This window comes from Oncorhynchus mykiss, chromosome 2 (assembly GCF_013265735.2).
Source record: "Oncorhynchus mykiss isolate Arlee chromosome 2, USDA_OmykA_1.1, whole genome shotgun sequence".
Taxonomy (NCBI): domain Eukaryota; kingdom Metazoa; phylum Chordata; class Actinopteri; order Salmoniformes; family Salmonidae; genus Oncorhynchus; species Oncorhynchus mykiss.
Window position 1 is genome coordinate 57,948,420 of NC_048566.1, and position 24,766 is coordinate 57,973,185.

The following is a 24,766-nucleotide window of genomic DNA, read 5'->3' on the forward strand; positions in this document are numbered from 1 at the left end:
AGGTCTGTGAAAGCCAGAAATCTTGCTTGTTTGTAGGTGACCAAATACTTATTTTCCACCATAATTTGCAAATAAATTCATTAAAAATCCTACAATGTGATTTTCTGGATTTTTTTCCCCTCATTTTGTCTGGCATAGTTGAAGTGTACATATGATGAAAATTACAGGCCTCTCTCATCTTTTTAAGTGGGAGAACTTGCACAAATGGTGGCTGACTAAATACTTTTTTGCCCCACTGTAGCCCTTGGTTCTCTCCAGACCTGACTGCCCTTAACTAACACAAAAACATCCTATGGCGTTCTGCATTAGCATCGGACAGCCCCCGTGACATGCAACTTTTCAGGGAAGTTAGAAACCAATATACACAGGCAGTTAGAAAAGCCAAGGCTAGCTTTTTCAAGCAGAAATTTGCTTCCTGCAACACAAACTCAAAAAAGTTCCGGGACACTGTAAAGTCCATGGAGAATAAGAACACCTCCTCCCAGCTGCCCACTGCACTGAGGATAGGAAACTCTGTCACCACCGATAAATCCACAATAATTGAGAATTTCAATAAGCATTTTTCTACGGCTGGCCATGCTTTCCACCTGGCTACCCCTACCCCAGTCAACGGCACTGTACCCCCTACAGCAACTCGCCCAAGCCTTCCCCATTTCCCCTTCTCCCAAATCCAGTCAGCTGATGTTCTGAAAGAGCTGCAAAATCTGGACCCCTACTAATCAGCCGGGCTAGACAATCTGGACCCTTTCTTTCTAAAATTATCTGCCAAAATTTTGTCACCAAAGCCCCATATACTACCCGCCACTATAATTTAGCCCAAACAACTACCTCTTCCCCTACTGTATTTATTTATTTATTTTGCTCCTTTGCACCCCATTATTTATATTTCTCCTTTGCAGATTCTTCCACTGCAAATCTACCATTCCAGTGTTTTACTTGCTATATTGTATTTACTTCGCCACCATGGCCTTTTTTTTTGCCTTTACCTCCCTTATCTCACCTCATTTGCTCACATCGTATATAGACTTATTTTTCTACTGTATTAGTGACTGTATGTTTGTTTTTATGTTTTTTTACTCCATGTGTAACTCTGTGTTGTTGTATGTGTCGAGCTGCTTTGCTTTATCTTGGCCAGGTTGCAATTGTAAATGAGAACTTGTTCTCAACTAGCCTACCTGGTTAAATAAAGGTGAAATAAAAAAATAAAAAATAAAAATAAATTGTCTTCATGTAGGATCACAGAACTGTAAATATCCTACTATGTTGCAGTGAAAATGGTTAACTGAATGAGCTACATTGTTCAGTTTCGTTTGTAGTCTGCTAATAGTTGAGGTTAGGATTGGGGCAGGGCAGACTGGTCCCAGATCTGCGATTAGAGTCCAGTTGTTCCTCAAGTGGCTGAGCTCACCTCATGCTATAAGGCTGTGAGTGAGTTAGTGAGTGACTACAGTGATAGAACTAGCAGTAGGTAAACATCTGTAGTCCACGTGGTGAGTGAGTTAGTGAGAGACTACAGTGATGGAACTAGCAGTAGGTAAACATCTGTAGTCCACGTGGTGAGTGAGTTAGTGAGAGACTACAGTGATGGAACTAGCAGTAGGTAAACATCTGTAGTCCACGTGGTGAATGAGTTAGTGAGAGACTACAGTGATGGAACTAGCAGTAGGTAAACATCTGTAGTCCACGTGGTGAATGAGTTAGTGAGAGACTACAGTGATGGAACTAGCAGTAGGTAAACATCTGTAGTCCACGTGGTGAGTTAGTTAGTGAGAGACTACAGTGATGGAACTAGCAGTAGGTAAACATCTGTAGTCCACGTGGTGAATGAGTTAGTGAGAGACTACAGTGATGGAACTAGCAGTAGGTAAACATCTGTAGTCCACGTGGTGAGTGAGTTAGTGAGAGACTACAGTGATGGAACTAGCAGTAGGTAAACCATCTGAAGTCCACGTGGTGAGTGAGTTAGTGAGAGACTACAGTGATGGAACTAGCAGTAGGTAAACATCTGTAGTCCACGTGGTGAGTGAGTGAGTGAGTGAGTGAGTGAGTGAGTAATAAGAACTAGGTCAATTGGAAACAGGCCACAAGCCTCCCACAAGCCTCCCACAAGCTTCCCACAATAAGTTGGGTGAATTTTGGCCTATTCATCCTGACAGAGCTGGTGTAACTGATTCAGGTTTGTAGACCTCCTTGCTCGTACACTTTTTCTCAGTTCTGCCCACAAATGTTCTATAGGATTGAGGTCAGGGCTTTATGATGTCCACTCCAATACCTTTACTTTGTTGTCCTTAAGCCATCTTGCCACAACTTTGGAAGTTTGCTTGAGGTCATTGTCCATTTGAAGACCCATTTGTGACCAAGCTTCAACTTCCTGATTGATGTCTTGAAATATTGCTTCAATATATCCACATCATTTACCTCCCTCATGATACCATCTATTTTGTGAAGTGCACCAGTCCCTCCTGCAGCAAAGCACCCCCACAACATGCTGCCACCCCCGTGCTTCATGTTTGGGATGGTGTTCTTCGGCTTGCAAGCCTTTTTCCTCCAAACATAACGATGGTCATCATTTAAAGGCACAGTCAACTTAGTGTATGTAAACTTCTGAACCACTGGAATTGTGATACAGTAAATTATAAGTGAAAAAAATCTGTCTGTAAACAATTGTTGGAAAAATTACTTGTGTCATGCACAAAGTAGATGTCCTAACCGACTTGCCAAAACTATAGTATGTTAACAAGAAATTTGTGGAGTGTATAAAATAGTTTTAATGACTCCAACCTAAGTGTATGTAAACTTCCGACTTCAACTGTATCTATCCAACCATCTGGAAATTATATCAAACTCAGTTGGTATCATAGGTGGCACTCCCTATTGGCCATCTAGTGTCACTATTGTCACCAACACTAACTCACCAGCCACCAACTTAGTGTCCATTACGTTCATGTACATTTCTTTGAGCAGCAAACTAAGTGATCCTCAGTAGATTAACATAAATATGTTTTGTCCTCTCTCCCTTTCTCCTCCCCTTACCCACTCCCCCCTCCTCTGCTCCCCCCAGCAGGGTAACAAGACCCAGAATAGCAGGTGTTTAATTAGGGGATTGCAGGCAGGGTGCTAAAAACGCCAGGGAATTGCTTTTATTTACTGCACACGTGTGTGTGCCTGCCTGGCCATAAATAGGTGTGCTGGTCACTCTGCCCCCCCCCCCTCCCCAAGCCAGACCAGCTAAGACTGGGCTTTTATGGGAGAGGGCCTGTTACTGGGACAACACCACAAAGTTTATACACACAGAGAGAGAGAGAGCGCGATGGAGACGAGAGAAATAGATAGAAGAGGAGTAAAGGCCTTATGGGAACATAGAGACCAATAACTTACAAATAAACGTCAGGAGCGGTTTTGAAAGCGTGTTACTTCCACCAATGCGTTGAAAATGTCTGTTGAACCAAAAAAAAAAAGCATTTTCAACATCTTTTCCATGCCTTGGGCTCATAGGGATATTGTTTCTTGGTGGTTGAGTGAACATAACCAGGGACTGATAAAGAAAAATCTCCTGCCAGTTGTAACAAACATGGTGTTGTTCCTTTAGTGGATCACAGGAAACTACATAACCCACAACACCCTGCTACAGTATTTCCACCAATGCAATGCAAAGGTATATTTCCCTCTGTTTGTTATTGGCTGAGTGAGGGTTTCCTTCCTCTTCTAGTTAGGCCTTAGTGAGCAGAGAGAGGAGAGCAGAGCTATGACCTGTTCCTCATGCCATGAAGTTTGTTAGGTTGTGTTAGCACAGCAGGGCTAGGATAGATTGCCGGCTAACGAGCTGCACCACCTGCCTGCCTGTCTCACACCCACAGCCCACACACTTGACAGGGAAGGCAGGGAGGGAGGGGCAATAGAGTACAGTACATTTAGGGCTCGTACAGACAGAGACAGATCAAATTGTGCATGAAGGACACACAAATCTCTCTCTCAAAAGTTGCAACTTCTAACGCTCCTAAAAGTATGTTTGAACAGGGTTGAAAGTCTGAAAGGATATGCTTTCTATGAGAAAGCACGCAGTGGCAAAACACGATGCGTAACTTACAGCAACAAGTTCAACAGTCAAAATACATGACCTATAGCCGACGTGCAAGTTCTGTGAACGTGAATATAGTGTGCCTGTTTACTATTATGTGCTCTCTCTCTCTCTCTCTCTCCTGTCTCTCTCTCCTGTCTCTCTCTCCTGTCTCTCCACAGGATCATCTGTCAGGATACCAGCGGAAAGAGACATCACCCCCAGGCCAGACTACACAACAGGAGGCAGGCGTCCACAACAGGAGGTGTGTGTGTGCAGATATCAGGGGAAAGCACCATCGCCTCAGGGTAGACTACAGAGCAGGGGGGGGGTTAGGTTAATGAAGGTTAATGAAGTGTGTGTGTGTGTGTGTGTGTTGATAGGGCTGGTTGTCAGGGGATCAGTAATAGGGCTGCTCCATCAGTGACGTAATGCCAAACAGGAGAACAGAACACAGCTGCCATGCCTGGGGGGTGAGGTAGTCACTGGGGGAGATAGAGGGGGAGGAGGGAGAGGGATATATGGGGGGGGGGAGAGATGGTGAGGTACCATGAGGATAAGGGAGAGATAGAGGGGGGAGAGCGGGAGGGTTGGTGAGGTAGTCCTGAGGACAGTAATCCGTGTGTGTGTGTCTCTGTGTGTGCAATACTAAGACAGTAACCCTGGGGTGTTGGGATGCACTCTGGTGGTTAAGTTGTGTTCTAGGATGCGTCTGCTCGATTGATGCTAGACCCCCTCCCCATCTAATCTACCCCCCATGAAATGGACCTTGGGAGAAGCAGACTGCACAAATATACAGACGTAAACTCCATCAACCATGGGCAAGGGAGGATGAATCACACACACCACACACACACACACACACACACACACACACACACACACACACAGGGGGTAGGGAAAGCCATCACACACTCTGTTGGGGGCCAGTCAGGACCATACTGCCTTTCATCAGCCAGATGAGCTCCTTCAAAATCCCAGTGTGAGGTGTTCACTGTGTATGTTTGCATTTTGTGTTTATCCCCATTAGAGTTTGTGGATGGGGGAAGGTTTGTGTGTGTGTGTGTGTATGTGTGTATGTGTGTATGTGTGTATGTATGCTTACCATATGATAATTGGGGATGGGTTAACGGCCAGATCACCCGTGATACAAGTCAGTATTCGACGTTCATCCATGTCTGAGGACATCGGGAGATGACGTGGAACCCGGCCACTAGGGGCAACATTGAGCTCTGTTACCTTCAAGTGGGTTTCAGGGATGGCAGATGTGCACAAGCATCTGCCTCTGGTGCCAAAGGTTCCATGTTCAAATCCAGCCATAGAAAGTTGTTATTATAGAATTTTGTTTGAATACTTTCCCAAACCTTAACCATTCGGAGTTAATACCTAACCTTAACATTTCTGAGTTTACGCCTAACCTTAACATTTTTGAGTTAATGCCTAAACGTAACCCAAATCTCTCGTGCCAAAATATTTGACGTCTGAGAAACAAGGATGAACGTCTCATTCTGACGTGAGACTGAGAGAACTTGTTGTGGTTAAATGGTTACGTCGCTGTGTGTGTGTGTGTGTGTGTGTGTGTGTGTGTGTAGCTCAGGTCTGATTTCCCTAGAGGAGACTGTCTATCAGGGTGGGTGTGCTCTAGCATAACGGATATGGTTTATTCATTATAATGCTCATAGGAAGCTGTAACACACTGGTCACTAGGGGAGAGAGGCAGAGGTTGATCTAATGTAAATATTAATTGGCACTTCTACGATGGCAAATATTGATTCAATGGATTATGGAAATACGGCTTAACGGTTGTGGTCCGCATGGAAATAAGACTCTTTCTTTATGCTTTTCTCTTTCCGTCTTTCTCTGACAGCGTTCTTTAAGTTTATGACCTCGCTGACTATGCCAGATGGAGGGATGTCTGCACACACACACACACACACACACCAATGAGTGTGCTGACATGGTCGGGATAGACTTGGGCTGAAGCCAGGTCAGACTAGTGTTAATTAGCTCCTATCAACGCTGCAGGCAGCTGACAGACAAAGAGGTCCCAGAACAGAACTTACTGTGCTACAGGCCACACAGGCCCTTCTGCTCCTCTAGTTAGTTAGTTAGATAATCTATCATGAAAACCCTACTCAATAGGCTCGCTCTATCTCCATCTTAGTTTCCCATTCTCTCTCTTTCTTGCCTCTCTCTCTCTCTTTCTCCGTATCTGTCCTTATTTTCCTCTCATCTTCTCTGTTTTTCTACCTGTTTCTCTTTTTCCTTACCCCCACACTCTCTCCTCCCCCCACCCACCCTCTCTCCTCCCCCCACCCACCCTCTCTCCCTCCACATCATTTCCTGATCAGGAAATTATGTCACAGCACACCCAGTCCCTTTAGATAAAGGAACGAACTGAAAGAAAAACACTGAATGAATTGATCACAAAACATTGAATACATTGGAATACATTGAACCTCAAATTGTAGCCAATTTATGCTGGTAGTAATTCCTAAAACTTGCCAACTAAATGTTGCTATTTTCCTAGCACACATTTGAGTCCTTTCCGAATCCTTCCAACTGACACAATATGCACTAAGATATATTTCTGGATAAAGTCATGTCATAGAAACATCTATATACAGTATAAACATGTATCCCCAGGAGGGCTGTGTTTTGGGTGGAGATGAAGACAGTGGCCATCCCTGTGCCCTGGGTTAGGGTGTGCTTTCCTGTCATGGCAGCCCCTATAGAGACAGAACGGCATTTGGCTCTGGTTGTTCTAATACTCCGGTCACATCCACCCAGCAGTGAGTGACATTATTAGCAGAGTGCCCTGACAGAGAACAATGGAGCCAGAGGTGACGCAAGGCTCAGATGAACCAGCCATGCTGTCCACATAGACATCAATACATCTACATAGAGGGTCTCTTAGGAGTCGGACCTCTATGGCCCTGACACTCACTCACACACACACACACACACACACACACACACACACACACACACACACACCCTCTCCCACTGTGGGGGACCCTAATATCACTTCGCCACATCTGAAACAGGAAGTGGTTGCACAACCCTTACGGAAAGAAATACATTTAAAATCTATTTTTAGATAAAAAAAATAAAAAAATAGGACACGTGAAATATTTAAAATTAGCCAAATAAATGTCCACTGAACAAAAATATAAACGCTACATGCAGTAACAGCTCATTTACAGGAAATCAGTCAATTGAAATAAATTAATTAGGCCCTACTCTATGGATTTTGCATGACTAGGAAAACAGATATGCATCTGTTGCTCACAGATCCTTAAAAAAAAGATATGGATGTGGATCAGAAAACCAGTCAGTATCTGGTGTGACCACCATTTGCCTCATGCAGCGCAACACATCTCCTTCACATAGAGTTGGTCAGGCTGTTTCTTGTGTTTGTATTTATTATGGTCCCCATTAGCTGCTGCCAAGGTAGTAGCTAATCTCCCTGGGGTCCAGCAAAATAAAGGCAGTTTGATTGTGGCCTGTGGAATGTTGTCCCACTCCTCTTGCTGTATATTGGCGGGAACTGGAACAAGCTGTCGTACACGTTGATCCAGAGCATCCCAAACATGCTCAACGGGTGTCTGATTGAGAATGCAGGCCATGGAAAAACGGGGACATTTTCAGCTTCCACGAATTACAGATTCTTGCAAAATGGGGCCATGCATTATCATGCTGAAACATGAGGTGATGGTGGTGGATGAATGGCTCAATAATGGGCCTCAGGATATCGACACAGTATCTCTGTGCATTAAAATTGCCGTGAAGAAAACGCAATTGTGCTCGTTGTCCGTAGCTTATGCCTGCCCATATCATAACCCCACTGCCACCATTGGGCACTCTGTTCACAACACTGACATCAGCAAACTGATTGCACAAACTACATTATTAGGCTGTTTAGCTAGTTTGCTCTGACTCAGCTAACTAGCGATTAGCAATAGCGGATAACACGATATAGGCCCAACTTGTTAACACAAGACACACTAGCCGTTTGCAGATGTAAGTAACCCAAACTAATAGTGTAATTATAGAACGCTAGTGGATTTACATTAAGAAGCAAAGTGACAACAACATCGCTGTCATCAACATTGTAGCATGTGTTGCATTGACCATGCAGACTGGATGCAAGTGTCTCGTGGTCGAGGAAAAAACCAATGTGCTCCTTGAGTGACAGGGGGCGTGGCTAGGTCAGTGTGGAAAGAGGCATGGAGAGAGAGCAGAGAGAGATGACTCAAGTAGCGGAGTAAACTCTAAAAATGGACGTTAGACACAGCGTATCACATTTAACAAACCAAACATTCAAATACCGTTATAGAAGTTAAAGTAAAAAGCCAAACTGGTACGTGCATCAATAACGGTATATCGTAAAAGATGGTAAACCGCCCAGCCCTACGCTCGCCTACACAACAAATTAACCAGGATTAATCCGTGAAGAGCACACTTCTCCAGCGTGCCAGTGGCCATTGAAGGTGAGCATTTGCCCACTGAAGTCAGTTATGACTGTGAACTGAGGTCAGGTCAAGACCCTGGTGAGGACGACGAGCACGCAGATGAGCTTCCCTGAGATGGTTTCTGACCGTTTGTGCAGACATTTTTGAGTTGTGCAAACCCACAGTTTCATCAGCTGTCTGGGTGGCTGGTCTCAGATGATGCTGCAGGTGAAGAAGCCAGATGTGGAGGTCCTGGGCTGGCGTGGGTACACGTGTCTGCATGTGAGACCGGTTGGACGTACTGCCAAATTCTCCAAAATTAAGTTGGAGGTGGCTTATGGTAGAGAAATTAACATTCAGATCTCTGGTAACAGCTCTGGTAGACATTCCTGCAGTCAGCATGTCAATTGCACTCTATGTCAAAACTATGGCATTGTGTTGTGTTAAAAAACTGCATATTTTAGACTGGCCGTTTATTGTCCCAAGCACAAGGTGAACCTGTGTAATGATCATGCTGTTTAATCAGCTTCTTGATATGCCACACCTGTCAGGTGGATGGATTACATTGGCAAAGGAGAAATGCTCATTAACAGGGATCTGAACAAATTTGTGCACAACATCTTAGAGAAATAAGCTTTTGTGCTTATGGAAAATATCTGCGAAAATGTCTCTTCTCGGCAGAGTTGCAAAGAAAAAGCCATATCTCCGACTGGCCAATAAAAATAAAAGATTAAGATGGGCAAAAGAACACAGACACTGGACAGCGGAACTCTGCCTAGAAGGCCAGCATCCCGAAGTCGCCTCTTCACTGTTGATGTTGAGACTGGTGTTTTGCCAGTACTATTTAATGAAGCTGCCAGTTGAGGACTTGTTTTTAAAAATTGTATTTCACCTTTATTTAACCAGGTAGGCTAGTTGAGAACAAGTTCTCATTTACAACTGCGACCTGGCCAAGATAAAGCAAAGTAGTGCAACACAAACAACAACACATGGAATAAACAAACATACAGTCAATGATACAATAGAAAAAGTCTATATACAGTGTGTGCAAATGAGGTAGGATAAGAGAGGTGAGGCAATAAATAGGCCATAGTGGCAAAATAATTACAGTATAGCAATTAAACACTGGAGTGATAGATGTGCAGAAGATGAGTGTGCAAGTACAGATACTGGGGTGCAAAGGAGCAAAATAAATAACAGTATGGGGAAGAGGTAGTTGGATAGGCTATTTACAGATGGGCTATGTACAAGTGCAGTGATCTGTGAGCTGCTCTGACAGCTGGTGCTTAAAGTTAGTGAGGGAGATATGAGTCTCCAGTCATTGGCAGCAGAGAACTGGAAGGAAAGGCGGCCAAAAGGAGGAATTGACTTTGGGGGTGACCAGTGAAATATACCTGCTGGAGCGCGTGCTACGGGTAGTGCTGCTATTCTGAGAAAGGCGTGGCTTTACCTAGCAAAGACGTATAGATGACCTGTAGCCAGTGGGTTTGGTGGCGAAAATGAACTAAAGGCCAGCCAACGAGAGCATGCAGGTCGCAGTGGTGGGTGACAAAACGGATGGCACTGTGATAGACTGCATCCAATTTGCTGAGTAGAGTGTTGGAGGCTATTTTGTAAATGACATCGCCGAAGTCAAGGATCGGTAGGATAGTCAGTTTTACAAGGGTATGTTTGGCAGCATGAGTGAAGGAGGCTTTGTTGCGAAATAGGAAGCCGATATTAGATTTAATTTTGGATTGGAGATGCTTAATGTGAGTCTGGAAGGAGAGTTTACAGTCTAACCAGACACCTAGGTATTTGTAGTTGTCCACATATTCTGAGTCAGAACCGTCCAGAGTAGTGATGCTGGACGGGCGGGCAGGTGTGGGCAGCGGTTGAAGAGCATGCATTTAGTTGTACTTGTATTTAAGAGCAGTTGGAGGCCACGGAAGGAGAGTTGTATGGCATCGAAGCTCGTCTGGAGGTTAGTTAACACCGTGTCCAAAGAAGGGCCAGAAGTATACAGAATGGTGTCGTCTGCGTAGAGGTAGACCAGAGAATCACCAGCAGCAAGAGCGACATCATTGATGTATACAGAGAAAAGAGTCAACCCGAGGGTTGAACCCTGTGGCACCCCCATAGAGACTTGTGAGGCGTCTGTTTCTCAAACTAGACACGAACGTACTTATCCTCTTGCTCAGTTGTGCACCAGGGCCTCCCACTCCTCTTTCTATTCTGGTTAGAGCCAGTTTGCGCTGTTCTGTGAAGGGAGCAGTACACAGCGTTGTACAAAATCTTCAGTTTCTTGGCAATTTCTCGCATGGAGTAGCCTTCATTTCTCAGAACAAGCATAGACTGATGAGTTTCAGAAGAAAGTTCTTTGTTTCTGGACATTCTGAGCCTGTAATCGAACCCACAAATGCTGATGCTCCAGATACTCAACTGGTCTAAAGGTCAGTTTTATTACTTCTTTAATCAAGACAACAGTTTTCAGCTGTGCTAACATAATTGCAAAATGGTTTTCTAATGATCAATTAGCCTTTTAAAATGATAAACTTGGATGAGCTAACACAATGTGCCATTGGAACACAGGAGTGATGGTTGCTGATAATGGGCCTCTGTATGCCTATGTAGATGTTCCATTAAATAAATCAGCCGTTTCCAGCTACAATCGTCATTTACAACATTAACAATGTCAACACTGTATTTCTGATCAATTTTATGTTATTTTAATGGACAGAAAAAATTGCTTTTCTTTCAAAAACAAGGACATTTCTAAGTGACCCCAAACTTTTGAACGGTTAGTGTGTATATATACTCAAATATATATACTGTATACACACACACACACACACACACACACACACACACACCGTATATGTAAAATGTATATCACAATTTATGCTAAATGCATTGGAAGATGTATTTAATGTGTTTCAAAATACATTCTGAAATACATAATGTATTTTAAAATGTATTTATCAATATATCTGGTTCATATATTTTCAAATGTATTTGTAAATGTCTAGTGAAATGCAGTATATTACATTTGATTGTAATTGTAAGAAATATCTGATTACATGACAATGTAAAACCTGGTCTCAGCATATGGGAACAGGTGTCATGCCAATTCATTTGTTATGTTGTACTCTGCTTATAACGATTAAGCTTGAACACTGCCAGTTCAGTAGTGTTAATGAGACTGCCATACAGTACCAGTCAAAAGTTTGGACACACCTACTCATTCAAGGCCTACTCATTCAAGGGTTTTTCTATATTTCTATGATTTTCTACATTATAGAATAATAGTGAAGACATCAAACCTATGAAATAACACATATGGAATTATGTAGTAACCAAAAAGTTAAACAAACAAATAAAAATATATATCATATGAGATTCTTGAAAGTAGCCACCCTTTGCCTTGATGGGGTGGCAGGGTAGCCTAGTGGTTAGAGTGTTGGACTAGTAACTGGAAGGTTGCAAGTTCACAATCCCCGAGCTGACAAGGTACAAATCTGTCGTTCTGCCTCTGAACAGGCAGTTAACCCACTGTTCCTAGGCCGTCATTGTAAATAAGAATTTGTTCCTAACTGACTTGCCTGGTTAAATAAAGGTAATATATATATATATTTTTAAATGACAGCTTTGCATTCTCTTAACCAGCTTCATGAGGAATGCTTTTCCAACAGTCTTGAAGGAGTTCCCACATATGCTAAGCACTCCTCTTCCTTCACTCCGCGGTCCAACTCCCAAACCATCCCAAACCATCTCAATTGGGTGGTAAGGTGATTGTGGAAGCCAGGTCATCAGATGTAGCACTCCATCACTCTCCTTTTTGGTCAAATAGCCATTACACAGCCTGGAGGTGTGTTTTGGATCATTGGTATCTTTTGGTTCTGGTTTCTTTGCAACAATTCGACCATGAAGGCCTGATTCACACAGTCTCCCCTGAACAGTTGATGTTGAGATGTGTCTGTCACTTGAACTCTGTGAAGCATTTATTTGGGTTGCAATCTCAGGTGCAGTTAACTCTAATGGATTTATCCTCTGCAGCAGAGGTAACTCTGGGTCTTCCTTTCCTATGGCGTCCTCATGAGAGCCAGTTCCATCATAGCGCTTGACAGTTTTTGCGACTGCACTTAAAGAAACTTTCAAAGTTCTTGACATTTTCCGGATTGACTGACTTTCATGTCTTAAAGTAATGATGGACTGACATTTCTCTTTGCTTATTTGAACTGTTCTTGCCATAATATGGACTTGGTCTTTTACCAAATAGGGCTATCTTCTGTATACCACCCCTACCATGTCACAACACAACTGATTGGCTCAAATGCATTGAGAAGGAAATAAATTCCACAAATTAACAAGGCAACCCTGTTAATATAAATGCATTTGGGGCGGCAGGGTAGCCTAGTGGTTAGAGCGTTGGACTAGTAACTGGTTGCAAGTTCAAGTTCAAACCCGCGAGCTGACAAGGTGCAAATCTGTCGTTCTGCCCCTGAACAGGCAGTTAACCCACAGTTCCTAGGCCGTCATTGAAAATAAGAATTTGTTCTTAACTGACTTGCCTGGTTAAATAAAGGTAAAATGAATAAAATAAATACAATTCCAGATGACTACCTCACGAAGCTGGTTGAGAGAATGCCAAGAGTGTGCTAAGCTGTCATCAAGGCAAAGGGTGGCTACTTTGACACTTTTTTGGTTACTACATGATTCCATATGTGTTATTTCATAGTTTTCTATGTCTTCACTATTAATCTACAATGTAGAAAATAGTTTTAAAAAACTTTTTAAAAACTGGAATGCGTTGGTGTGTCTAAACTTTTGACTGGTACTGGTAGTACAAGTAATACTAAAGAGCTCCATTGTTATCAGTCACCATTTCATTACAATATGATTTTAGGTGAAGAGGCACTTACTGTTGTATTTTTTTTTTCTCTTGAGATTGGAAAACATGCTTATCATGAAATGTAACATTTCTGAACATTTATGACAGAATGTTAATATTTACGTGAAATAAAAAGTTATCAAAAAATAAAATAAAAAAAAGTTTCATGAAATGATATCACCGCCAAAGTTTTGGGCTTGGTTGCCAAACAAATCATTTCCATTGATCAATACGTAAAGAGTGTGTGTGTTTTTTGTGTGTACTGTATATGTGAGTTTGGGTATGGTTATGTCTACTGTGTGTGTTCATTTGTGTGTGTGTGTGTGTGCGCGTGTGAGAGACAGAGAGAAAGGAGGAGGGATATGAGGAATGATGACGAACTGCAGCATTCCTCACCAGGGTCCTTGGGCTTGACAGGAACTCCAAAATTAGCCTGCTGTTTCCGCGGTGATGGAAAATCTCCCGCCTTTATCAGGAAACCGAATTCCATGAGGGTCAACGGCAGTGTGTGTATTTAACATGTATTTACAATACCAGTTCCTCGGTGTGTGTGTGTGTGTGTATGTATGTATGTGTGTGTGTGTTATACACTTACAGTACTCTATGAATGAACTAGTGAGTTACAATCCTTTCTACATGCCCCACATCTTTTTTGGCCAAGACACTCATCTCTGTATGGTGTAAATCCATATGCTCTCTCGTCTCTCGTACAGTATGCCGCTACTCTGACTCACTCTGGCATGCACCAGTCCTGGGAAGACAAGCCTGAAATCATGCCCACCATGGATGAAGTGTGTTCCAGATGGGACCAAAACGATCTGCTGGCTACTGCATAAACACCATGGCAACCACCCAAGTAAACAAGGAAGGGGTTTTGGTGGCATGCCAGAGATAAAGTGGATCAAAAAGTCAGGCATGAGGGCAAACAGGAATCCGCCATTGTTCTATGGAATGACGCAGTCGCGACTAAAGTGGTAGAGAATGAATGGAATCTAATGGACCCGGGCCAGGCCAAGGTAGAACAGGGCTAGATGTTCATCTAGCCTCATTCTGCTACTGTTATTTTCCACTGAAGATGCACGCCAACCCCGACGTGAACATCGCCTGGCCTAGACCACTGTCCATGTTTTAGAGTGTATAGCAGTCTGTTCAACAGTGGCATGTCTAAATTACATTGTCACGTGGCTGCTGAAGCAAAGCGCGAAGAAACCGACTGTGAGCGGGAAGGCGGGTGCCCGTAAAGGGTTTATGTGTCCAAGTGTGTGACCGCCGTGTTTGTTCATGTGTATGCATCTAATGTAAAGCATGCGTGCCTACTGCCCGTTTCTCTAAGTGAATGTGTCTACGTGTGTCTCCCTGTGCGTGGCCCCTTTAAGCCAGTGGGGGTGTGAGGAAGAGGGGGAAGAGGGAGAGCAGGAACACAGCTAGACCACGTCACGCTGGAAACATTTGGCAGCAGCAGACACACACACGCTGGCCTGCATGTTTTCGTGCTGCAGTTTTGAGGGGGGAAAAGGGAAGATGACATCAAGCTCATCATGTGGGGCCAGGAAGACGGGGGATGATGAGAACACTGGCAGAAACACAACACTGTTACATAAAACGTACAGGGTACGGTTGGGAAAACCAGGACCTCTGGGGTGTGTGTGCGCACACAGGCGAGTATTTGTGCCCTTGCATTGTATGTTAACTACTGTGTCTGTCTTTGTGACTGTTTGTAGCCATAGAGTATGCAACTCATGTACGCAAGTGTGCCATTGTGTACGTATTCAAGAGAGGTGATGTCATTGGCATTCTTACAGGTCATCGGTTTGACCTTTCTGCTCCTCGGGCAGGGGCTGACTGGGGCGGGGTCAGGTGTGTCTGTGTGTGTGTATGTATGTGTGTGTGTGTGTGTGTGTGTGTGTGTGTGTGTGTGTGTCTACGGGCCAGGGGTGAGAGTACACAGGCCACTGGCGCCAGATGTGACGACCGCAGGAGTCTGAAGAGAAATATTGGAAGGAGGAGCGGATGAAGGTAAGAGAGGAAGGGAGGAAAGGGGAGGTGGAGGAGAGGGAGCGGGTAGGAGAGGTATAAGAGGAGGGGATCACTAGAGGAGAGGAAAAGGGGAGCTAAGAGAGGAGGAGAGGGAAAGACACAGAGAGACAGAGAAAGGGGGAGGGAAGAGAGGGAGCAGGGGAGAGGGAGAAGGTCATTGAGTATAATGTGCCAGACCTCCCTCGGGGAAGGTGAGCTCACCTCTTAATGGCACCACTGGCTCCTTCTCAATGAAATCATTGATCTGCCAAGAGTCCCCGGTACGTAATGGATACGGAGCAGATAGGAAGCGAGGGAGGGTGGAGGGGTGAATGGGGAGAAGGGGAAGGAGAGCTGGATGAGAGGGGTGAGGGAAAGAGAGAGAGCGAGAGAGAGAGAAAAAAAGGGCAGGACCATGACCCCTGGCAGCCAAACATCAGATCACTGTGACCTCAATGACCTCAACTGTGACCAATCAAAATACAGCGGTGAACATAAACAATCCAATCCCATACGACCATTTCAGGCCACACACACATCCAATCGCTGTTCAGCTTGGTACTCCATAATGTAGTGAGTTTGTTAGAGAACATTTAAAATGTCTACGCAATTCAATAGCAAATTATGCGAAATATGCTCAATGTATTACAGGGGAGCTAAGAGTGGCTTTCCACATTAAAAATACTTTCTACTCAGAGTATGAGCAGTAGATGCTAGTAAAATGGTCTGGGATTATTATTTGGCTATTGCTTCCGATTGGCTCAGTGGGTTAGACCACTGCCCGTGGAATACCAGGTTCGTGGGTTCGAATCCCACATAAGCCATGTGCTGAATAGAAATGCTCAAATTTGGCCACATTATTCTGCGCCTCAGGCCGTGCATAGCCACAGAGATGACCACCCAGTACTGGGAACGAAAGAGAAACATAAAGCCTTCATTCTGAGAGGGCTCAGGCAGGTCACGCTACAGTCCGACATTAAAAATGACGTCTACACACAGGCCGTCATTCATCAGGATGGAAGGAGGTGAATTACCTCACCTCCTCAATAGGTCTGTCTAACCAACACATACATGCACACACACAGACCTCCTTATGTAGTGCATTGGAATGTCTCTGAACGGCTGCATTGTGAGAGTCTGCCTCCCACGATTACCTCACTTCCTCAGCGTCTCTCTCTCTCTCACACACACACACACACACGCAGGGGCCGCCGCCCAGTTGTATAACAGCACAACTGGATTGACCTTTGTACTGTAGACTGTGCAGTTACACCCAAACCTGATCTCATCAAAGCCTAGAGGCCCTCACACTGCTTCTGTGTGTGTAAGCGGTATCTTTCATTACCTAATATCTGGCACAAAATGGCTGCTGTGTATCCCTGATGTCGGTGCTACCAAAGATTCTCTATTATATTGACAAGATAGTCAAGTGACCGCTCTAACAATGGAAATACATGTCCTTAAAGATGGATGGCAGATGGGACCACTCTAGCCAATGAGAGGGCAGATACACAGCTGAACAACAGGGCATAGAGATATATAGAATACTTATCTTTGTATCTGTGCCGTTATAGCATCTGTGAAACCATTTTAAAGTAGTCAATTTTCTACTTCTTCATTGGATGCTTGCTCCCAACTTTTCCAAAGTTGTAGAAATGCCATATTGAGTCCACTTGTATCAGTGCATTCAAACCAACTCACGAAACCAATGCGAAAATGTATATTCGTTCAAATTAGCCTCACGAAGTAAATAAGCAAAAATATATATTGGGGACCAAATTCGACACTAGTTGACCTCCATACAGTTCGTGGGCTTATATTCGTGGCCAGATTTTGAGTAAAGCCTCTCGTTTCGCCACTTCCTCTCTGGTGATACACATTGGTGGATGTGGAGTAATGATCACACACAATGTAAAGCGCTTTGGATGGATCTGGCATGCAGCACACAGATTTGATGATCACAATCTCTTTTCCATTCCATCCTCGTCGCCAGTGTACGGCATCTAGGCACCTTCTCTCACTCGCTTTACTGATCTCTCTCTCTCGGTCGGTCTCTGTGTCTGCGCGTGTGCGTCCCAATGGTATGTAGCTTTAGTAATCCTGGGGGGAAAAAAACACTGGCAGATGGCACTAGGAGAGATTAGGAACAGTCACTGCACATCTGTAGACCACACACACACACACACACACACACACACACACCTGCATCTCTCTCTACCTTTCTCTCTCTCCGTACCTATACGTCTGCCTCTCTCTCTCCGTCCTCTCCCTTCCTTACCCACTCTCCACATCTGCAGAGCTTGCACACCTGACAGCTGGACCTCTGCCTCGTTCTCTCGCCATTCTCTCCTGTTCTCGCTCTCTCTTCACACACTCTCATCTCCAGAGGGTGCATTTCTCAACACTTGCATCTCTACCTTTCTCTTTCCTCGATCGTTTAATCTCTCGTTGCGCATACAAACACACCCCCTCCCCTCTCTCTCATAACAACATCAGGACAAGAGCTATGCTCCAGTGCACTCTGTTCTCAGTATAGCCAACGTGAGAAACAAACAAGCTGGGGACCTCAACCCACTGGGGACTGGACTGGCTCTGGCTGGGCTGTGTATGTGTGTCTGGCACTGCCTGCGTTCTACTGATGCTAAGCTTTCCTCTCTCAAGCATGGTTCTCACACACATGAGAGCACGCACGCACACACACACACACAAACACACATTTGAAACAGAAATACTGTGAAGAGTCATCTGGCCATACACGTAATCTTCTTAGTGAGTAAAAAACAACCCTATGGGGACTGGACCTCACATGACACTCGTGACATCATCTGCAACATAGGGAAGGAAGCACTTACAGCATAGAGTAGATCCATTGATTGATTTGACTTCTACGTCTGCACTTAAAGCACCATTCGCGGTTTCCCGCCCTCCCAAACACCACCTCCTATGGGCTCCATAAAGTCCCAAGCTGTTATGAACTATTCTGTTATGACAAGCCTGAGTAGGGCCTCAGAATGTATTAAAAGAGCATTACCATTTGGTGTTTTGGCGGCATCAACACTATAGCACAGGCTACTTCTGGATGCGTGTGTGTATGGGTTTTGCGTATCTCTGTGTGTGTGTGTGTGTGTGTGTGTGTGTGTGTGTTTAGCAGCACGCGTGTGTGTTCTAATCCTTCATTTAGCATGCCTGTGTGTACATAACCGTTTAGGCAGTAAATCCTCTCTCCCCCAGACAGCGAGACCAAGCTGCTGTAATTATTCCTGTATTCACTCTGTCTATCCCATTTAAGGCTTCTTTTCATCCCTCTATCCTAGCCTCCCCTCCTCCCTCCCTCCCTCCCTCCCTCCCTCCCTCCTCTCCTCTTGATGCTCGGAGCACTTGTGCAGAGCTGTGCATGCATGTGTGTGAGTCGAGAGGGCCACACCAAGCAGTCGGCTTAGATCATGAGGTCATCGGCGCTGTTAATGACGGGGGGAGCAGGGAAGTGTATGGGAGCAGGGAAGTGTATGGGAGCAGGGAAGTGAGGAAAAAAAGGGAAAGAAATGGGGTTGAGGAGGGGTGATTCCCCGGGTATTCTGAGCCAATTAAACTACAAGAAGTGCTAAATGAATCCGGGGAATCGGGACGGTGGACGGAGAAAATACATGAACTTTGTTAACTGAAGGTCTGAAGAAACAGAATGAAGTGGAAAACGGGCAGAAACACACGCGTGACCAGATGCTCGAGCCAATGCCATAAGACGTGTGACCAGATTGACTTTTGACCCGGGCACATCCTGCCGCCCTGCTGTGCTGCCATGACGACTGGCTGCCAACAAGCCGGCGCTGCCGACCTCAGAACAGCAGGGGAGCTCGCTTCTCTCTCTCGCTTTGTCGGCACCTCTCACTCTCTCTTTCTTCCCCACATTGTCACTCTGTTTTGTGTGCGCCGTCTCTCTCTCACGCGCATGCATGCACACACACACGCGGTACTCTAAACAGGAAGTGACATCATTACAGGTGGTGGACGGGCTCAGACAACTAGCCCTGTTTATGACCCAGTGAAGCTCAGCTGGGGACAGAGACCACTGTTATCGCCCATGACCCCGATATACACACACACACACACACACACACACACATACATACATACATACATACATACATACAGACACACAAACACATTTCTTATTTTGATTTCTTGTGTGTTTTTGTTTTACCTTAATGTTGTTTTTAGAGCTACATTGATTACCGCATTGTTGGGTTTAGAGCTTGCAAGAAAGGCATTTCACTGTACTTGTACACGTGACATTAAAACTTGAACACACACACACACACACGTTATTCTGCTATGACTTAACACCACTGACACCCACACTACACAGCAACAGTCATTCTCATTGGCTGAATCATATCCCACAGGATATTCTCTTCCGCTGTTGTCGTGGAAACAGCAGAGAGAGGGACAGAAATGGAAGAAATGTGAGAGAGAGAGAACCGCTGACAGTGGGATCTTTCTTCTTCAGGCTTACATGGTACATGTGTGTGTGTGTGTGTGTCTGTGACAAATTGGGGATCTTAAGTACATTAAGGTAGAGTGAACCTCTATGAATGACTCATGGAAAGTGCAATCTGACTATGCTATTGGAGATTTACAGGAGTAGGACACATCTTTACACACACACACACACACACGGTCTTTCTCCCAAGCCTGAGTGAGGGAGATTATTCATTTGACACATTTGAGCCAGGGTCCTAAGCCTCCCTGTGTGTGTCTATGTTTGTTTGTGCGTCTGTGTATCCATGTGTGTGTGTGTGTGCGCGCATAAGCCTCTGTGTGCTTACTGCCACTGTCTCTCCGCAGCGCTGCAGTCCCATACTGAGAAGTTATTAAGCCTCTGCAGAGCCAGCTAATACACACGTCAGGCCTCCAATCTAACTTTGAGGGTGCTTAGCAGCCAATATGACAAGCTGTTAAGTATGGTAAATAAGACTGGTTGATAAGAATGGCTACCCCCCCAAAAAGGTAAAAAGACTGGCTGATTTGATAGACAGGTATTAGTTTAACTTAAGCTTAATCCCCAATTTTAAAGGGCTAGGAGAGAGAAGTGTTTGGTGTGTGTAGTGTGGACGTGGGGTTGGGGGTTCTTTGGAAAGGCCTGTACCACAAAACTCATCGGTGTCCACAATTACTCGGTATTGCTTCTTTTCTTCATTCTTCCTTTCCTAATTCCTTCCTTCCTCCCTCACTTCCTCCTTAAGAGTGAAAAAGTATGTTTGTGGATCATGATGGATGATGGATACTATTACAGATGATGTTCACTAGTGACACCTGCTGCCCAAATAGACACATGGCACTCTGCTCCACTCAAAGCAGCTGCAGAGATCTAGGCCTTCTCTCAATTGGATTTGCTCAACTCCTGTCCTCTCTCCTCCGTCCTCTCTCGACTCCTTTTGAAAAAGGTCAAAGGTAATCGAGGAGAGGCGGCGAGGTGAGGGAACGTGAACGGAAATGGGATTTTTAAAATCAGACAGTCCTCCACTGTGCGTCATCAGGCAAATTACTTTTACATGGGTAGAATTGCAAAATAACTTTGTAAAGTGTTACAAACTAATTTGGTTGCGCAAGACATTTTATAGATGACAGGATAAGTAGCACACAGTTCATAAATGTTTGCATGCTTTTCTCTTTTGAGAAAGCAATAGCTGATCCCAACAGTGAAATACCCACTTGTTCAATGCAGGCCACATCTTAACATACACACAGGAACTGACTTGGGATCAGCTGTGAAGATCTGTTGTGAAACACCACGGAGTCATTTGCTCGTAAACACTAACTCCAGGATGGTGGTTTCTATTATCACACACACACACACAACACACACAACACACACACAACACACACAACACACACAACACACACAACACACACAACACACACACACACACACACACACACACACACACACAGTAAGTACCTACCGGTGAGCAGGGAGACTCGGTGGAAGGTGCCCTCCAGCTTGCCCAGTAGGATGTGGACAAAGCAGTCTTTGGATAGTTGCCCCGCCTCTTTGGAACTCTGGTCGTACATCACCACTTCCTGTTTCCTGCCCATCTCAACCTGCAGAAACACGAATGAGGAAGAAGACGTCAGAGATCAATGGAGGTATGGCAGTATCAATGGACGCAGGTATGATGGTCTCGTAAACGAATGAGTAAAACATGGCTATGTTGCACAGATAAAAAAAAGACCACAGAAATGCTGTTTGCAGTAAAGCATACATTTATGTTCATTTTTTTGTACGGGTTGATACATTTCTCGTTAGGGCTAACCAAGTCTGACATTTAAAAGTGGAAATTACAAAACTTTGGAAACCTTGTAAACCTTGAATACACTACAACATTTGTATTTCCTACTATGCAGGAAAATTTTCAGCACCAAAAAAGTGATCAAATTAAGATCCTACATATGTACTTTCAAAGACAGAGGCTTACTGCTTTTGTTCATCTGGAGGGAAAAATGCCCCTAACAAACGTACCTATATATTTACAGAGCATTCCGAAAGTATTCAGACCCCTTGACTTTTTCCACATTTTGTTACATTACAGTCTTATTCTAAAATTGATTACAATTGTTTTCCCCCCTCATCAATCTCCACACAATAATACCCCATAATGACAAAGCAAAAACAGTTTTTTTAATCAATTTTGGTAAATATATTTGTAAAAAACCTGAAGCACGACATTTACATAAGTATTCAGACCCTTTACTGAGTACTTTGTTGAAGCACCTTTGGCAGCGATTACAGCCCAGAGTCTTCTTGGGTATGATGCTACAAGCACACCTGTATTTGGGGAGTTTCTCCATTCTTCTTTGGGGATCATTTCAAACTATATCAGGTTGGATGGGGAGCGTCGCTGCAAAGCTATTTTTAGGTCTCTCCAGAGATGTCAGATCGGTCTCCAGTCCAGGCCCGGGGTGGGCCACTCAAGGACATTCAGAGACTTGCCACTCCTGTGTTGTCTTGGCTGTGTGCTTAGGGTCGTGGTCCTGTTGGAAGGTGAACCTTTGCCCCAGTCTGAGGTCCTGAGCGCTCTGGAGCAGGTTTTCATCAAGGATCTGTACTTTACCCTGTTCATCTTTCTCTCAATCCTGACTAGTCTCCCAGTCCCTGCCGGTGAAAAACATTCCCACAGCATAATGCTTCCACCACCATGCTTCACCGTAGGGATGGTGCCAGGTTTCCTCGAGACGTGAAACTTGGTTTTCAGGCCAAAGAGTTCAATCTTGGTTTCATCAGACCAGATAATCTTGTTTCTCATGGTCTGAGTCCTTTAGGTGCCTTTTGGCAAACTCCAAGTGGGCTGTCATGTGCCTTTTACTGAGGAGGAGTGGCTACTGTCTGACCACTCTACCATAAAGGCCTGATTGGTGGAGTGCTGCAGAGATGGTTGTCCTTCTGGAAGGTTCTCTCATCTCCGCAGAAGAACTCTGGAGCTCTGTAAGAGTGGCCATCGGGTTCTTGGTCACCTCTCTGACCAAGGCCTTTCTCTCTCGATTTCTCTGTTTGGCCGGGCAGCCAGCTCTAGGAAGAGTCTTGGTGGTTCCAAACTTCTTCCATTTAAGATTGATAGAGGCCACTGTGTTCTTGGGGACCTTCAATACTGCATAATTGTTTTGGTACTCTTCCCCAGATCTATGCCTCGACACAATCCTGTCTCGAAGCTCTACGGACAATTCCTTTGACCTCATGGCTTGGTTTATGCTCTGACATGCACCGTCAACTGTGGGACCTTATATAGACAGGTGTGTGCCTTTCCAAATCATGTCCAATCAATTGATTTTACTACAGGTTGACTCCAATCAAGTTGTAGAAACATCGGAAGGATGATCGATGGAAGCAGGATGCATCTGGGCTCAATTTCGAGTCTCATAGCAAAGGGTCTGAATATATAATTATACTTCTGTTTTTGTTATTTGATTAATTTCCAAACATTTCGAACAAACTTTTTTGGCTTTGTCATTATGGGCTATTGCATGTAAATTGATGAGGAAAAAAATTGGGCGGGTGGTAGGGTTACTGGAACAAAATGTGCGAACATAGCAAAAAATATTACACAACGTGGACACGGAGTTTAAAAAAAATAACGTGCTGTTTTCGCATTGATAACCATGAATTGACGCTGTAACAGTAAATAAAGGCAATAGAATTATACAAGTCCTATCTGTCAAAAACAAAACTCAGAATCCAAATGCATGGGTGAAAGTGGACAGCGCAAGCCCTCTTCAGTGCGTCAGCATGCTGTATATGCTTTGTCACAATGTGTTTGTCAGAGAGGAGGAGAGGGCGAGCATGCGCCTGTGTTTTTGTCCACGCGCTTGTGTGTACGTGTGGTTGTGTGTGCGAGACACGCCAGCCAGGCTCCTTCTCCATGTTGTCAGGCAAGTTTGGGTCACATGACCAGCAGCCAGCGCCTAGCCTACTGCGGCTCGGAAACACCGCATCACTAAACAACCGCTTGACAGCACCGGGAGAGAGAGGGGAGGCAGACAGGAGAGAGAGAGAAAGAAGAAGGAGGAGAGAAGAAACGGGAGGTGAAGATGGCTGAGAAAAGAGTGAGCCAAGGATAAAGAGATGGAAGCGAGAGAGAGAGAGAGAAGCGAGGAGAAAAAGAGACTAGAATAACCCTTTTCTTCTTGTTGTTTTCATGCACTCCCTCCATCCTTCAGATAGCATAAAGGCGGCACTATACTGTAGATGCTGGGAAAAACTGCACAGGAACACTGTTCACTGAGCCTCACAGTGTTAGGGGGCATGGTACCCACACATGCTGATACTGTGGACGGTACACAGTTCTAGCAATGCAGTGGACGAGTGTGTGTATTTGACAGTGTATTACTCTGCAATATTGTGTGTTTGTGTGCGTGCCTCAGTGTGTGACAGTGTGTGTTTGTGCTTACCGTTACACATTAGCCTTCTCAGAATGTATGGGCCAACAACCACACACGTGACTGAGGCAGGTCAAGGTCAGACAGACACACAGAAAGCTGATATGGGTACAGCCAGACTGAGCCATATATACTGTGTGTATATATATATATATATATACAGTACCAGTCAAAAGTTTGGACACACCTACTCAGTCAAGTGTTTTTCTTTATTTGTACTATGTTCTACATTGTAGAATAATAGTGAAGACATCAAAACTATGAAATAACACATATGGAATCATGTAGGAACCAAAAAAAATGTTGAACAAATCAAAATATATTTTATATTTGAGATTCTTCAAAGTAGCCATCCTTTGCTGTGACGACAGCTTTGCACACTCTTGGCATTCTCTCAACCAGCTTCAGAAGTAGTCACATGGAATTCATTTAAATTAACAG

General features: G+C 44.4%; 1 protein-coding gene across 3 annotated transcripts in view; it reads right to left on the reverse strand.

Moving 5' to 3' along the window:
• The window catches only part of dusp8a (dual specificity phosphatase 8a), a 66,567-nt gene that overhangs the window by 20,297 nt on the left and 21,504 nt on the right, over positions 1-24,766 (reverse strand). For all 3 annotated transcript variants that reach the window (XM_036951707.1, XM_036951727.1, XM_036951716.1), the window contains exon 3: positions 21,358-21,496. In XM_036951707.1, coding sequence (XP_036807602.1) covers positions 21,358-21,496 — 139 coding nt within the window. The remainder of the gene's footprint in view (positions 1-21,357; positions 21,497-24,766) is intronic.